Source organism: Bacillus rossius, assembly GCF_032445375.1.
Source record: "Bacillus rossius redtenbacheri isolate Brsri chromosome 4 unlocalized genomic scaffold, Brsri_v3 Brsri_v3_scf4_2, whole genome shotgun sequence".
Classification (NCBI taxonomy): domain Eukaryota; kingdom Metazoa; phylum Arthropoda; class Insecta; order Phasmatodea; family Bacillidae; genus Bacillus; species Bacillus rossius.
The window spans coordinates 29,362,925-29,378,957 of record NW_026962011.1 but is presented as its reverse complement, the minus strand read 5'-3'; the positions used below and the strand labels follow the sequence as shown (position 1 = coordinate 29,378,957).

The following is a 16,033-nucleotide window of genomic DNA, read 5'->3' as shown; positions in this document are numbered from 1 at the left end:
CAAAATTCGCGGATTCATTGACCTCTAGGATAGACTCCACAGTCCTTAAAATACTCGCGGAAATGACACCTGTTCATTGGCTACTGACGCGTAAGACGTCTCAACTAGGCTGTCCGTAATTCGGCACTTTCTTGGTTTAGTGTTTCCCATTGGCTCACAGTTCCCCGGATAAAATGTGGGCCAATCGCAGAAGCAGTACGAAGGTATAGTTGTTTTGATGCTAGCCTATCGCGAAATGAATCCGCGAATTTTGCATGTCTCTACTAATGATTAGGGGCAGGCATTTCTCGCGAAAAAATCTAAACACTTATTAGACTGCAACAAGGTATATCTGAACCCGTGGTTTCTTCCTTGTGATTGGCGGCCGTCTGCGAGAGAAGTCGTTGCCTTATTTTACCGAGCCACTCAGGACGCGTTTACTTCCGCACTGAATCGCTGTGATTGGTGTTGTTACAATCGATTTGTTCCTGGAAGAAACTCACCCAATCAAAAAAAAACTCTGACGATGCTATAGTGTTTTAACTTTCATCTAGTCTCGAAATCTTTTCGCGAAATCTGCATGCGCCTACTAATGATTCCTAAACTACCAACCACACAAAAACAACAAACACAAAACCCAAAAAAAAAATCCAGTTTTGACCCGAATTATATCGGTATCTAGGTTATTTTTAACTTATTCAGGTTCAGGATCTAGGTCTCTTAAATACGTTTATACGTTTTTATTCAAATTTGTTCTTTTGATGTCTTGATATTCATGATATAACAATAATAGATTTTTATAAGATTTTATTAGTGACGGAAGGTGGTGTTGGTTGGTGGTCTAAAACCATTTTATGTTTCATAATACATAACCTCCACGATATTATTTACATAAATGCCCATCTAATGCAATACAAAAAATTGGCTTTATTTGAAGGCGTAGCTACAAAGACGTAAATAGGAATGTACCAATAACTAGTGCCTTCAAAAATCAACTTATACATTGTGCCGCTTATTGGTATGTTTGGCACATATTTTAATTTTTAAGCTTAAATTTTTTTTTTAAATTGTTGCATTTTTATTCTTATTTAATTTTTGTCAGACTTCTGTACACTCTTATCAAACCTTTTTCATCCTAGTTCTCTTTCCCTGGTTTTCGGCGCACTCTAGTGGCCGTGTCCTTAAGACTGTCCCTCTCTCTTCTTTGGCCACCAGAGAGCAGTCTTGTTCCCCCCCCCCCCCCCCCTTTTAAACCCATGCTGGTTGCAAGTAACCTAGTGCGAGATTTGCGAGTCGAAGTTAAACTTAGTTCGACTGCGCCTCCATAGAGCGCGCGGCGCTCTACGGCTATAGAGGTTTTTACCAAGCAACAGACCTTTGTTTTACCTTGCCTCGGACGTCTTCGGCTCCTTTCGGCGCTGAGCAATATCGCCCCCCCCCCCCCCCCTTCGGCCTTCCGGGTCCCAGCATCCTTTTTTTAGACGATCTAGCCGCCATGATGGGATTAATGCGCGGGCTGTTGGGCTGACTACATCGGCGTCTCTGTCGAACTGCTTCTTGAATAATAAATCGCATGCAGATCTGCCTTCTCCTGCGCTATAGGATGTAATCGTCTCGGCCGAGGGAATTATTCCCTAAAATTTTCTTTGTCTTCTGTTAGTTAGTCAGCCAACCCGAATAGCTACGTTTTAGTGTTTTTTTTTTTTTTAATTCTTTTCTTTGGGCTTCCGCGACATCTACGTGTCGCGCGTTCTAACTGGCGATCGCGCAACATGAGTGGAAATATCTGTCATCACCCTGCTTCGGTGAGTCTTTTGCTTTCAATATTTCCCCCAATTCGCTCCCTTTTAGCGGGCTTTTGCCCGATTGATGGTCTGTCTGCTACTTGGTCTAATCTCTGTCGATATTGGACCTTGTTGCAGGCAGGGTGCAAGAGATACCCCCCGATTGAAGAAACACCCCCGTCATCCGAGAGCCACCCCTCCACAAATGGTCGTGATTGAAAGTCAATTGAGTGAACCCCAACAAAATTTATTCTGCTCTTCGCGCCGAATTTTACCTGGTCGTGAGTTCTGAACGACAAAATTTCATCAATCTTGGTGTGCCAGTGGACAGGGGAGAAGTTTTTGTGAACTATGTAAAGTTATATCTTCAGTAATTATGACTCAAGAAGAATTAACCCTTATTGGACATGGTGATATTGTAATTTTTTTTTTGCATAAGATTCAAAACCAAGGCAATATATTCTAACTATTTTTGTAAACATTTCACTATGGCTAGAACCTTGTTAAATTTTCGCTAGATTCGCGGTCCGGACTCGCTAGCACTATAAATTGTGTTCATGTTTTCTTCATTATTGATTGCTAAGATGTTAAAATGCTAATTTGTTGATCGATGGTTAATCTGCCTTGATCTTTTCTGGTAAAATCTATTTAAAGAAAGATTATGCACTACATAAAAGAATATTAATATAAATAAACCAGGAAGCCTATAGATCACATGACTTATTTTGTTGTTTTTATTTAATTCAGTACCTATATGTATATTTCTATCGATCCACTAACTCCCAAATGGATTGTTTGTAGGGAGTTTCTAAATTTTTTTGTTCCCCGCCTCGTGCCACCTCTGGTGATGTTCGAATTTTATGTGAATTTTGTAGCTTGTTGCTCAGATGTTTCCTAGGACTTTTAAGAGGTGTTATAACACTAAAAATCAAGGGCACGAGAGGTATTACAACATTCAAACACACATGATCACACAAAATTAACATAAATTTTGGTATTTAAACATAAACATTTACCAGGGTGACCCGATTCCTTTAAATTTAGGTGCTACACATTGTTTAATAGTCATTCATTCTATTTATTATTTTAATATACGTATTGGACAGGCATATGTAAAGCCCAAAATTATTTAACGAGCGCAATAAAAAAAACGCCAACCGGACGGTGTAACATCTGTTGATTCGCACCAATGTTTTAAATAAAAAAAATTTTTAAGTGGTTTCCTTCAATACTAAAATTTTGTACAATTGAATATAAATATATAATGAAAGCAGAAACACAGTTTCTTCACAAGTCACATTATAAAAAAATATTTATAATTCAGCTCTGAGTGTGAATGACATTCTGATGTTGGTAGAGACGTAATCCTGGTGTACAATAAGCGCATCCTAGGCCCTATAGAGTGAGAACCTCCTGGAACAGATAACCAGCAAGTGAGCGCATCGACTCTTCGTCAGTGTGTGCAGGGTGTTGGTGTGTCGGACACTCGGACAGTGTACAGTGTCGGACAGTCGGACAGTGTGCAATTTTGAACAGTCGGACAGTGTGCAGTGTCGGTTACTTGGACAGTGTGCAGTGTCGGACACTCGGACAGTGTACAGTGTCGGACAGCGCGCAAGTGTCTCACCTTCTTCACGTGAAACTTCTTGGCCACAAGACTTTTGTGCTGGTCCTCGACCTGGAACAACGCACGTCCAATCACAACACTCGTTTTTACAGACCAGGAACAAATGAACAGGTTATCACAAAGTGTCAGCTTGCTAGAGCGTTTGGAAACTAGATAAGAAGGACCGAGATTTAGGACGCGCTAGGAGAGTGAATGTTTAGAGAATGGTTCAAGTGACAGTAGAATGCGTGCCAGCTTAAGCACTCAACTGCAAACGTGCAAAGTAACAGTTTTACTAAACCAAAAACTATATAACATAAATGTAAAACTATTATTCTGCTAAAACTAACGTATAGAAATATTCTTACACTTGACCATCTTGAAGTAAGCCTGCTACGACAAGCTTGAATCAAGCTTGCCTTGCCAAGTGTGTTAGCTTGATTCAAGCTAACTAGATTACACTTGGTGAGCTTGCTATGAAAGGCGTGCAAGCTCACGGCAATGGTTCATGGTTCAAAGAAAGCTTGAATCAAGCTTGCACGGCAAGACTAATTCAAGTCACATGACAAGCTTGCGCAAGCTCACGCTCTCTAGTATGTTAATAAAAGTGTTCAAGGAAAGCACGTTGCTTAGTGAACCACGTGCAAGCAGCGCACTTGTCGCCGTCCCCGCGCACCTGGAACTGCTGCATGATGCGGTCGATGTCCGACTCGGTGAGGTCTCCGCCGCCAGGAGCGCTGCCTGTCAGGTCGCGGCCTGACGTCACCGGGCAGTCGAACATGTGCTCAGAGTCGCACATGCAGTCCTGGGCCGCCTGGTACTCCCGGCTGCAGCCACGCACAACACAACACAACACACGTCACGGAGGCCAACAGACCTACCTCGGACTTCGAGACTCAAACTGACTCAGCCGTGTTGAAGCAGTTATTTGGTCGGTTCGGTGGTCCGATACCGTAACGGAGTAATAAATAACCCTTCAAATAACCTCAGATAAGTATTTTATGTGAGCGCCTAAACATTGGATCGATGATTTATTTTAACACGTTCCTCGCAACCAGAGTCTCCCTGGAATTAAGAAGTCCCTCATTGCAATTGCAAAACGTGACTGTGAAACGGGTTTGATATCAAAACTATGTCTTACAGAACACTTTCTGCATATTTTAAAGTTATCTGCTTATTGCAAGCATGTAGGACAAAATATGAGCAGTGTACAACATACAAGCACCATTTACACAGATGACGTGTCGTTTAACCATGCGTGCAAACCTCTCGCCACCCCCCCCCCCCCCCTGAATATTTTCGATGGCCACCCCTGCGAATCCTACAGACTGGAGACCCTGATGACTGCGCTCGAGACTGTGCATATTCAGCGGGCTGAAAGGCTCGCTGCTGAAAGTCTGAAAGGGCCGCAGCTGCACGGAGAACTGCGAGAAGACTCCACGTCTACGGGCTTGCGCGTAGAGGTCACTGGTGCCTAGCACGGGTCCCGGCCGACGTTAGCGCTCCGCCACGTGTGACCCGAGAACTATCACGACACGAGGCGTGTCCGAAAAGTAAGAACCGTTTGGTCATTAAAACAAATATACTCATGAGAAAAAAAGGTTCCATTGAAAGCTTTAGTTTACAAAATATCTACGCCACATTTTCACGTAGTCGCCATTTCAGTTCCAAACACTTTCCCGCAACGCCCTACCAGTTTATTTAACTCCTCTGCATGGCCTTCGCCATAGGCATAATGGACTTCGAGTACACAATGCGTGTAGCCTAATAACAGGCGCTTAGTTAAAATCTCCGGAAAAGGTTTAAGCAATATTCATGCTCGATTCGAAAAATAATGGGTACCTTTTTTTTTTGGGAAGAAGAGGGCTTCATTTTGGTTGATTTAATGAAACATGAGTCACAATTACAGCAAACATTTACAAAATTATGATTGTCAAATGGTTTAATTTCCAGACAGAACTTCTATGCAGAGGGCAGTGGTATATATACTCAGTGGTTCAGTGCTCGCTGTGATCATGACTCACTGGTTCAGTGCTCACTATGATCATAAGCCATTGGCCCAGTTCTCGCTATGATCATGAGTCACTGGTTCAATGCTCGCTATGATCATGAGTCACTAGTCCAGTGCTCGCTATGATCATGAGCCACTGGTCCAATGCTCGCTATGGTAATGAGACACTGGTCCAGTGCTCGCTATGATCATGAGTCACTGGTTCAATGCTCGCTATGATCATGAGTCACTGGTCCAGTGCTCGCTATGGCCATGAGCCACTGGTCCAGTGCTCGCTATGATCATGAGACACTGGTCCAATGCTCGCTATGGTAATGATACACTGGTCCAATGCTTGCTATGGTAATGAGACACTGGTCCAGTGCTCGCTATGATCATGAGCCACTGGTCCAATGCTCGCTATGGTAATGAGACACTGGTCCAGTGCTCGCTATGATCATGAGCCACTGGTTCAATGTTCGCTATGATCATGAGTCACTGGTCCAGTGCTCGCTATGGCCATGAGCCACTGGTCCAGTGCTCGCTATAATCATGAGACACTGGTCCAATGCTCGCTATGCTAATGAGACACTGGTCCAGTGCTCGCTATGATCATGAGTCACTGGTCCAGTGCTCGCTATTATCATGAGCCACTGGTCCAGTGCTCACTATGGTAATGAGACACTGGTCCAATGCTCGCTATGGTAATTAGACACTGGTCCAGTGCTCGCTATGATCATGAGACACTGGTCCAATGCTCGCTATGGTAATGAGACACTGGTCCAGTGCTTGCTTTGATCATGAGTCACTGGTCCTGTGCTCGCTATGATAATGAGCCACTGGTCCAGTGCTCGCTATGGTAATGAGACACTGGTCCAATGCTCGCTATGGTAATGAGACACTGGTCCAATGCTCGCTATGGTAATGAGACACTGGTCCAGTGCTCGCTATGATCATGAGTCACTGGTCCAGTGCTCGCTATGATCATGAGCCACTGGTCCAGTGCTCGCTATGGTAATGAGACACTGGTCCAATGCTTGCTATGGTAATGAGACACTGGTCCATTGCTTGCTTTGATCATGAGTCACTGGTCCTGTGCTCGCTATGATCTGAGAGGCCCTGTGACCCGCAGCCTTTTAGCGACTACCTGCATTGGGAACAACAAGCACAGAAGGACAAACAATAAAGTTATGTACGTAATTGGTTTACAAGGTCTGTACTAAATTTAAATATCAGCAACAGAATTACCTGTGCATTCAACAACATAAAGCAATAGTTTAATACGCTTTATATTATGTACTCATGCCCCTTTTTAAATGAAAATATGTGTTTTGCCTTGAATATATGTATATACACACACTAGATTGTTTGAACGATCAGTAATCAATGGCTCCAAATCGGTTGAATGTCTATTTTTACATTAAATGTTACAGTGTTTAAGTCGTGACATTATCTGACTAAGCATTCCGGCTGTATGAGCTGTTGAAGGCGGAGTCTCCGCGAGAGCCCCACCTGTAGGCGGCGGTGTTCTCGAAGTCCTGGAGGCAGCCGTCGTCGGCGGAGTACCCGATGGGGCAGGGGTTGGGCGGGTTGCAGTAGGCGGGCAGCGCCGCGTCGGTCTTCACCTGCACCTGGTTCCTGACGGCGCCGTCGGGCTTGAGGCGCTGCTTGCCCTCGCCCGCACCACCTGCGAGCAGTCCCGCGGGGCCGTCGAGGAACACAACCCCTGACAGCTCACGCCTCAAATCAAACACGTTTGAGCTTCACCTTTCTCCGGTGCAAGATCAGGGGCCGCAACAACAGGGGGGAGCAAGGGTATTTTGCCCCCCCCCCCCCCTGAAACCTTGAAGTGGGGGCAAACGGGGGCAAAGAAAGTGCTGTGTAATCAATTTTTAGATAATAAAACTGCTTAAATAGCACCATTTTCCACCTTGAAATACAAATTTTCCCGGGGGAGGACCCCCTGGACCCCCCGCTTCAATAGGGGGGATCGATGATTCTTTATAAAAAGGTATATTGCCCCCCCCCCCCTCCATTTGTAAATTTAGTTGTTGCGCCCCTGTGCAAAATGACAATAGTGGTACGGTAAATAGTAGTGTACTTAAATTAAGGAACCATGCAAATGAGCGGTTTCTTGAACTGAACGCCTGTGACACCCCCAGAGCTTATCAAGAATTAAAAGGGTAAAGGGAGGGTGGCGTTGTAAGAAAAAAATGAATAGAGTGTGATGCTAGTTGTAATTGGCCAAATTAAAATCAACGTCTACAACTTCCACTTCATAAACAAATTACAATACAAAAACAATTAAATAAAAAAAATATTAAAAAAGAGAAAAACCAACAATATGCACATATAAAAAAGGATTAACGCCCAAAAATGGGGCCAAGGGCATTAAACTCTGAGAGGGTCCAGGCGGCTCCACTGCATTCGCATGCATTAGCTTCAAAAAACAAGACCATACCCATCAGTGACTTCACTCATAAAGAAACCTCTTTCTTGTCCCTCCCCAGGGTGCACCCCTAAAACAATTCCCTTGATCCCCACAGAATTATTATACAACACAAAATTACAATGTTATTATAAAAAGATTTACTAATCTCAGGTGGTAATTTTATAATCAAAAATTTATAATCTATATATATAAAAATTTAGCTTCCGTATGTATTTGGCCGCAAAACTCGGAAAGTATACGATGGTTTGGATTGAAATTTTTACAGAACATTGAATCTTAACAGAAGAGTGTTTATATGAAATAAAAGTTTGGGAAAATCCACCGGAAAAGTCGGAAAAAAAAGTTTCTATAACTAAATATCATGGTCACCCAACTTAGTTGTGACCACGCTCGACGATGCTGTACCATTCTGTCGAAGTTCAAGCACATCAGGCTACTCGACCATTGTGCCTTGACGACTATAATTTACACAAATATGGATATATATATATATATATATTTCAAGAAAGAATAAAAAACTTTATTTAATTTGAAAGTATATTCTTTCGACTCTATTGATAAAAATACGTTTAAATTAAAAAATACATTTCGTACAATACATTTGAAAATTAAATAATTCTTATCTTATAGCTTATATCTTATATATTGCTATTATAAATTGTTATAATCACGTACGTTGTTATGATAATTGTTGATATATCAAACCGGTTGTCATAACCCTGTTGTCATAGCAAAATGTGTTTGTTGATTTTTCCAACAATAATCTTTTAACACTTTTGTTTTGTTTTCTAATAAGCCAAATATTGATTAAGCACAAAATGTGTCACTGTGACCAGTTTATGTGTATGGTATCATTTATAAATGTTTAATTAAAGAATAGAATTGGTTGGATTTCATCTGTAAAGTGAGTAAACTTATGTTTTATAAAAAAATTGTGATTTAATGAAACACTATTTTCAGAATTTTGTATTCATATAGTTTTTTTATCTTGGAAATAATTTAACTTTATTTTTTCACTGGAAATATGAATTATGTAGGCTACTATCATTAAACCTTATGGTGCCAAAGTATGAAAAATCGTGTTTTCTGTGTTTTGCGAAAATTGTCAAGGCCGAAAAATCCTCTTAAAGTATATATATTAACTAAGACACGTTTTTCGACACTTAACCACATTCTATCGTTGTGAGTTGAGCTACCCTATTATTAGCTGCTTTTTCTCATAAAATATTGCAGAAGTTTTATGTTTCTGGGCATCGCACAGCATGTGACACTGGAAATGTGTTTTTTCATATTTATTTGTTTACAATAAAAACTTCACATTTTAATTAATTTAATTACATGTTTTAAAAGTATACATTTGTTTATTTTGAGTTTATTTTGGTTAATTATAACTTTTTATTCGCTTTTAAAACTTATATTTTTTTATATATTTCTTAGTAATTTTATCAATGAAACAGTCAGTATAACTTTCATAGAAGGTTTTATATAAATTGACTTAATTTTTTTTCAATACATTCTGTGTAAACAATTATGAACGGAACAATAATTACAGAACTAATATTTCATTGTATTAAGAAAAAATTTAAGATTTAAAAAATAAAATCCATGAATATTATTTTATAACTACGTCCACTCCTCATTTTGTACATAAAAATATTAATTTTAATTACAATATTAAAAATATTAACGTAAAAATGGGATAAAAATTGTATATTTTTACTTAAGAAATGCCAAAAAATTAGAGTTTATTTATTAGCGTTAAAAATTATGAATATCTAATGAATGAGTTATAAAATAATTGTTATGGTTAATTTATATTGTCCAGGGAAAAGTAACTCTTTTATTTCATCCCATGCTGGATTACATGTAAATGTAATGAAAATATCAGGACGACCATATTTTCGCACATATGTAAGAGCGTCCTGCGCATATTCGTGCATATGTCGTGGACTACCAGTATATGTTGCAGGCAATATTGTCATCTTGCCTATGTTACTTATATCACCATCATTTATAACAGCATCTCTCAAATGTACATATTCTTCTGATCTCAGCTTTGTTTGATTGAGCCTAATGAATAGTAGTCGTTCCGACTCTATTTTCGCGTACATGTCGACGATGTACTGGTGGAAGAGCAGACGGCATTTCAGAATATGGTTTTCTTCATTTTCACGTAACATAATTCTATAGGAATAATAATTCATAGAACTACAAATCCAGAAACAGGAAAAATCAGCTTATCATCTGATTTATGCAACATCGTAGATTCAAAAGAGGAATTAGTAGACAAGGTATTCCAAAACATCGAAACAAAATTCAAAAATCATGCATGGTTGAGCGAAAGAGCCATTCTAGCGGCTAAAAATGTTGACGTACACGATATGAACAATAGTATTATAAACAGAATCGAAGGTGAAACAATGACATACAAATCTATTGATTCAGTAGTGCACCAAAATGAAGCAGTGAACTTTCAAACGGAATTTCTCAATTCACTCGATGTTCCAGGATTACCACCACATATTTTGAATTTGAAAATTGGTGTGCCAATTATATTGCTTCGAAATATCTGTCAGCCTAAATTATGTAATGGTACACGATTAGTAGTTAAAAAATTAATGGATAATCTTATTGAAGCAACAATTTTGATTGGACTTCATAAAGGTGAAGACGTATTACTTCCACGAATGCCACTTATTCCGACAGATATGGCGTTCGAGTTCAAAGGACTTCAATTTCCAATACGCCTTGCGTTCGCTATGACCATCAATAAAGCACAAGGACAATCTTTGCAAGTGTGCGGTTTGAATTTAGAAAATGAATGCTTCTCTCATGGACAGTTATATGTCGGGTGCTCCAGAGTCGGTAAACCATCTGATCTATATGTTTATGCAAAAAATGGGAAAACAAGGAATGTAGTCCTTCCATTAGCTTTACAATAAAAATATTTAAGCTAAACACATTTTTATTTCTTCTATTACATTCCACAGCCATGCACAGTAAAATATTAAATCAAACAATGAATTAATATTAAACTGTGCCACAGCAAAGCCTGGCCGGGTTTAGCTAGTATTTAACTATTTATATAACACAGTACTAAGTTTCAAAAAGACAAATAGGAATAATATTTAAGATATGGTAATAAATAAGAATAATGGTTTAGTAGACCAAACCTCAAAACAAATTCATTTGCGCCTCAAAAATCTCTAGCGCAAAAATAAAATTTACACCACAGTTTATAATTTTGTACTCAATTGCCAGGATTTAGCAAATCCTCGTTTTATATTCACATCCCATCCTCAGCCGCACAGGACTGATAAAAGTTCACCAGATAATCATCAAATAAATATAAAAATATGATAAAATATTTATCATTAAAAAAATATATAACATATGTATAAAAGTGATTGCATTTCACAACACAAAACCTTCATTTACCACACAAAATACATTATTAAACAGCGACGTTATCAGAATTATAAATTATAAATTCAATTTACAAAGTGCGTAAAAAGAAAATTGATTTACTGTGGTGTACCCTGAAAGGCTCAAAATTTTATAACAAAAAAGGTTTAAGCGAAAATAACACCATTAAATAGATATCAGACGCGCCGTCGAAAACTCCCCAAATGGGAAAAACAACGAATACCTCGTCCAATAAGCGATGATCGAAAACCCTAAGGGAAACAAGTCTACAAGAAAATATATTAAATAACTAGCTGACCCGGCGAACTTCGTACCGCCTTAGCTTAGCAATGATGCACTACTTTATTTTGTATAGCTGACCTATCTTAGGTATGAGTACCTATTCAATTTGAACTGGAATCTATAATATCCTCCATATAAAAATGAATCCATTATTCCCTGGTATCACTATAACTGAAAAGGACCTTACTAATCTATATATATATATATATAAAAATTAAACCCGTTTTCCTTGGTCACGGCATCACACGTGAACGGCTGGACCGATTTCACTAATATATAAATATGTATATAGGTAATTGTATAGCGAATTGTAACACCATGTGGCTGGCAAAATATTGCCACAATACTTTACATCATTTTTTCAAATTAAAACTACTTTAAACCTCGACATTGAACAGCCTTCAATGGCAGCTTTAGGTAATAGTCTTTACCAAGTATTGGAACACCTTGCTCATGCCACTATGAAATACAACATGTTATAAAATGTTGCTGATTAAGTCATTTGATTATAGACTATTATTAAGTATTTGACTTATTGCTTACAAAATAAACACATCACTGGCTCAACATATTTTGCACCAGCTACATGGTTGTAAAACTAAAAAAAAATGTTTACCATTATACTTACTTACTTTGAAAGTAGGCATAAAATTGTCTCGAATAACTTTTGTTTCTCCAAATGATGTCATTTGAAAGCAATTATTGTACTGCTGGATATGAGACAAAAAATGATAAGAATCTTGGCCAATTCCAGAAACCAATGAATGTAGTGGCTCTGGTGGCGGTACAAATGGCGTGAATTTGACTTGGCCGCTGGCGCAACACAATCCAGGGGCTTCATTTTTAAATTTCAATGCCTTGCAATGTGGACACACAATATTAATTAGTCCAATAGCAACAATTTGCTCTGAACTGTAATCAATTGCCACATTATAACTAAATGCAGCTCTGTGGGGATTAAACACAACATTCCTATCTTGATATCGATTCCGTTCAAGTTCATTTCGCGCTTCGCGTTGCTCATCACTTTGATTTGCTCGTATATTTCTTTGACTTGCCGTATTTCGAGTTCTGCGGCCTAAGCTTGTACGTCTGGTTGGTGGCATTGTTAAAAACGAAAATCCAACTGAAAATAAAAAGCTCTCATACATTTTCTGTATAACCATGTATACCAAATTATAGTATTGTGTAGTCACCAAAAAGTTCTAAAAATCAATATGAAGCTGTGAACTTACCATGATTAACAAACACTTATTAGCAAACAAAAATCTTCTTAGTCTTTAAAACAATTATATGTCAAACGACATAAATTTACATTAAAAAAGTTCAAAAATGAAAATTCAACTGTAAATTAAAGAAAAAGGTTGTATTCTTCTTTATAAGTAAGTATATCACACAAAAACAAACATAGAAAATGTTTACATAGTCTATTGATTTGTTTTTCTATTTTTAAACTGCAACACAGTAATAACGAATTATGGCATGACAATGGCCTAGGCAGAATGTACACAGCCAGAATAGCCTGCGCCAGCAGCTCTGTACCGAATGTACCGGTACAATATGTAGTAAAACGTTAATGTTGATAAATATTTCCTAAACGATACAGTTTCTTTACATCCTCTTTGAAGATATTTGCAGCAAATATTCTGTCAATTCTATGTCAAACGTCATAAGGTTACTTTAAAAATATGTATATTGTACAAAGTGTTGGGTTAGTTTGGAAATAATTTTATATATGGTGGTTCAGTATTCTTAAATTTTCTAATTTTCCGTTGATTTTTTTCTTTCATAAGAACCTTCTCCTGACCATAGCAAACACAACAAAAAAAAAATTAGTGAAATCGGTCCAGCCGTTCACGCGTGATGCCGTGACCAAGGAAAACGGGTTTCATTTTTATATATATAGATTACGACGAATATTCCCAATACAAAAAGCAAAAAAAAGGACGTCTAACACTTACAGTTTTCTAGAAGCCTCTACAACGACGAACAGCCTTTAAAATTGCATCCCGCAATTTACAGCTGTTTGCACAAAAACTAAGAGCACCAACTCGAAGCCTGAAGTATCTTGCATGCTTCAGCAGATTTCGCCTTCCTCACGCCACAGTCCCGTTGTCAGAAGACTGCGGACAACTTTAGAACGTCCCTTCTTGTCTTCAAACGCCCCATTAGACTTCTCCGTGCCCCTAGCATAATCTTGGTTACCAAACCGTTCTTGGAAAAATTTCACAATAAATTGGACTTAAAATCTTGTAACAGATACACGGTATGTACGCTCGTAGACCCAATAACTGGGACACCACAACTTTGACCTATTCTCGTACTTTACCAACACACACGTTAGCAAAACGTAATTACGTAGATCCGTATTACAATATTTCAAAACAAAACCAAAAAAAAAAACTGCATAATCTTGGATTCTATCAAAACATTTCCGTGACGACGCTTGCCGATCGCTTTTCTGCATCAAAAGTTCAACCGCCAACCCATTTTAACCATTGCTCGCTGAAACTCAACCGGCGCTCCCTCAAAATTTCCATGGCAAGACTTGCCTCTCACACGCCGCTTTTCCAACTCCCCTCTCAAAACACCTCAACCTCGTCACACCGAAGCGGCCGAGGCGGCAAGACAAACCACTTCTCCCAGCAGTCACCAGAGAAACCACTTCTTCCACAGCTGACCACACCGTTGCCAACCCAAAGCCGCACGCGTAAAAAAAAACAACACCTCAGGGATTACCAAACTCACCGCCGTGCGGCGCCACCAGGCAGAAGCCACAACAAAACCTGCATTTGCAAACAGAAAAGGAACGCGTCCACCAACTGCGCGCATCATCCGTCAACAAACAAAAACACAAGGAAAAAAAGAAGAGGGAAGGGACACTCAAAAAGAGTGTCACACGCCAGTGAACAATTTTGTGCCCCCCATTCCTTTCAAGTATTTCACTTTTAGGCCCACTGTCCTTTTTTTATTTCATTTCGCGCAACGTTTCAAGATTCGTACTAAAAATTGCACCAAAACCGAACACACCACAACACAAAATTTTAAATTTCATGGTCATTATGGTACCATACTGATCAGGCGTGACGGAAAAGTAGTCGGTTTTCCGCTCTCAGCCGAATCGCGCTCTAGATTACGTTGCAGTCCGTGTGAACTGCCCACGGCGTGGAATTTATGTAATAAAGGGCGTCATTTGCTTTTTGTATTTACTCTTAATCTTAATTTGTTTTTTTTTTTACCCACGATTAAGACTTTCAGCAGGACACGATATTTTTTCTTGTGAGCGCGCGTACAACCAGGTGCGGTTGTGTCGCTGGGGCCGCACCTGTCATGTACTGGTGGCCCCACAGCGAGCTGTGCTGCAGGTACTCCTGGTCGCGGATACTGGTGCTGGGGTTACCAGCCTCCAGGAGGTGGTCGTAGTCCAGAGGGAACTCCTGTCGCTCCTTGGCCTCCAGGTCCTTGATGGCGCGGCCTGGCACCAGCCCCATCCTGCCGACAACCAGGGCGCAGGGATGTGGTTCTACCGTGCCGCCTTTGAATATATACACTGTATAGAAGTCGCCAGCCCAGGTTAAAATTTCTAATACGGTTTTGAGGTAGTTGGTTAATTCACCGCCGCAATCGCCACCATCTCTAGGGCATCGACTTGAGGTGGTCCCTAGAGGAAAAGTGTCGAACTCTTCAAACACCCCTTCCCCCTACCATTGAACGACCTTGAGCTGCAGTGAATGATTCGTGGGGGGGGGGGGGTGTGCGGGGAATGACAGCGGGCGACAGTGCTGCGCTCTAACGTGTAAATAACAACCTAAGACGATACAGGGCGTTACGGCAGTGCCCTGCAGCGGTGAAGTTCCCAAGCTGCTCATCATACGCTCCTGAAAAAACGTAGAGTAAATCCTATCCACTCACGACTTCTATACAGTATATATATATATATATTTTTTTTTTTTCAAAGGTGCCGCTAGCCCTTGTCTCGGCGCGCCTGTGGAGCAGGCAACCCGCGAGGCGGCTCCGGTAGCGAGGCTGAAAGACCCCCGTCTGAGCTGCTGGAGACAGTCGCCCGCCGAGCAAGGAAGTGTTTCTACTGCCCGACCGCCGCTGGAACTCCCAGCACTGGCGCCACGCCGAGTTCTAGTGGACCTCAGCCATTCTGTCACCGCAGAGCGTGCGACACGACGACTCAGCGCATACGGGTGGACGTGAGGGCATACAAGGGCATAACGTCTGTTAGCGGGCTGATGGTGGTTGGCAGTATTTGGTGGCGGCGTGCCCCAGACACGATTTTAAGCAAGTATCTTAAGCAGCGTTACGCAAGTGTGTAAGTGCAGTTATGCTTACGTAGAATGAAATTTTCTATGCTGATTGGGATTTAACACACAAGGGCTTTTATTAAATTAACAGCCGTTTGGTGAATTGTGAGTTTGCTCGACTCGCGTTTACGTTTGGTTTACGTCGGTACGTGAAGTTGTTGCCCGACGAGACATAACGGATGCTAGTGGCGACCCCATGGC

The 16,033-nt window shown here is 40.2% G+C and overlaps 1 protein-coding gene across 1 annotated transcript in view; it reads right to left on the bottom strand.

The window, feature by feature from the left end:
* The window catches only part of LOC134541815 (neuroendocrine protein 7B2), a 50,866-nt gene that overhangs the window by 4,822 nt on the left and 30,011 nt on the right, over positions 1-16,033 (bottom strand). Inside the window, exons 5-8 of the mRNA XM_063385508.1 lie at positions 14,845-15,011; positions 6,872-7,046; positions 4,046-4,196; positions 3,391-3,441 (exon numbers count right to left, since the gene is read on the bottom strand). Of these exons, the coding sequence (XP_063241578.1) occupies positions 3,391-3,441; positions 4,046-4,196; positions 6,872-7,046; positions 14,845-15,011 (544 nt within the window). The remainder of the gene's footprint in view (positions 1-3,390; positions 3,442-4,045; positions 4,197-6,871; positions 7,047-14,844; positions 15,012-16,033) is intronic.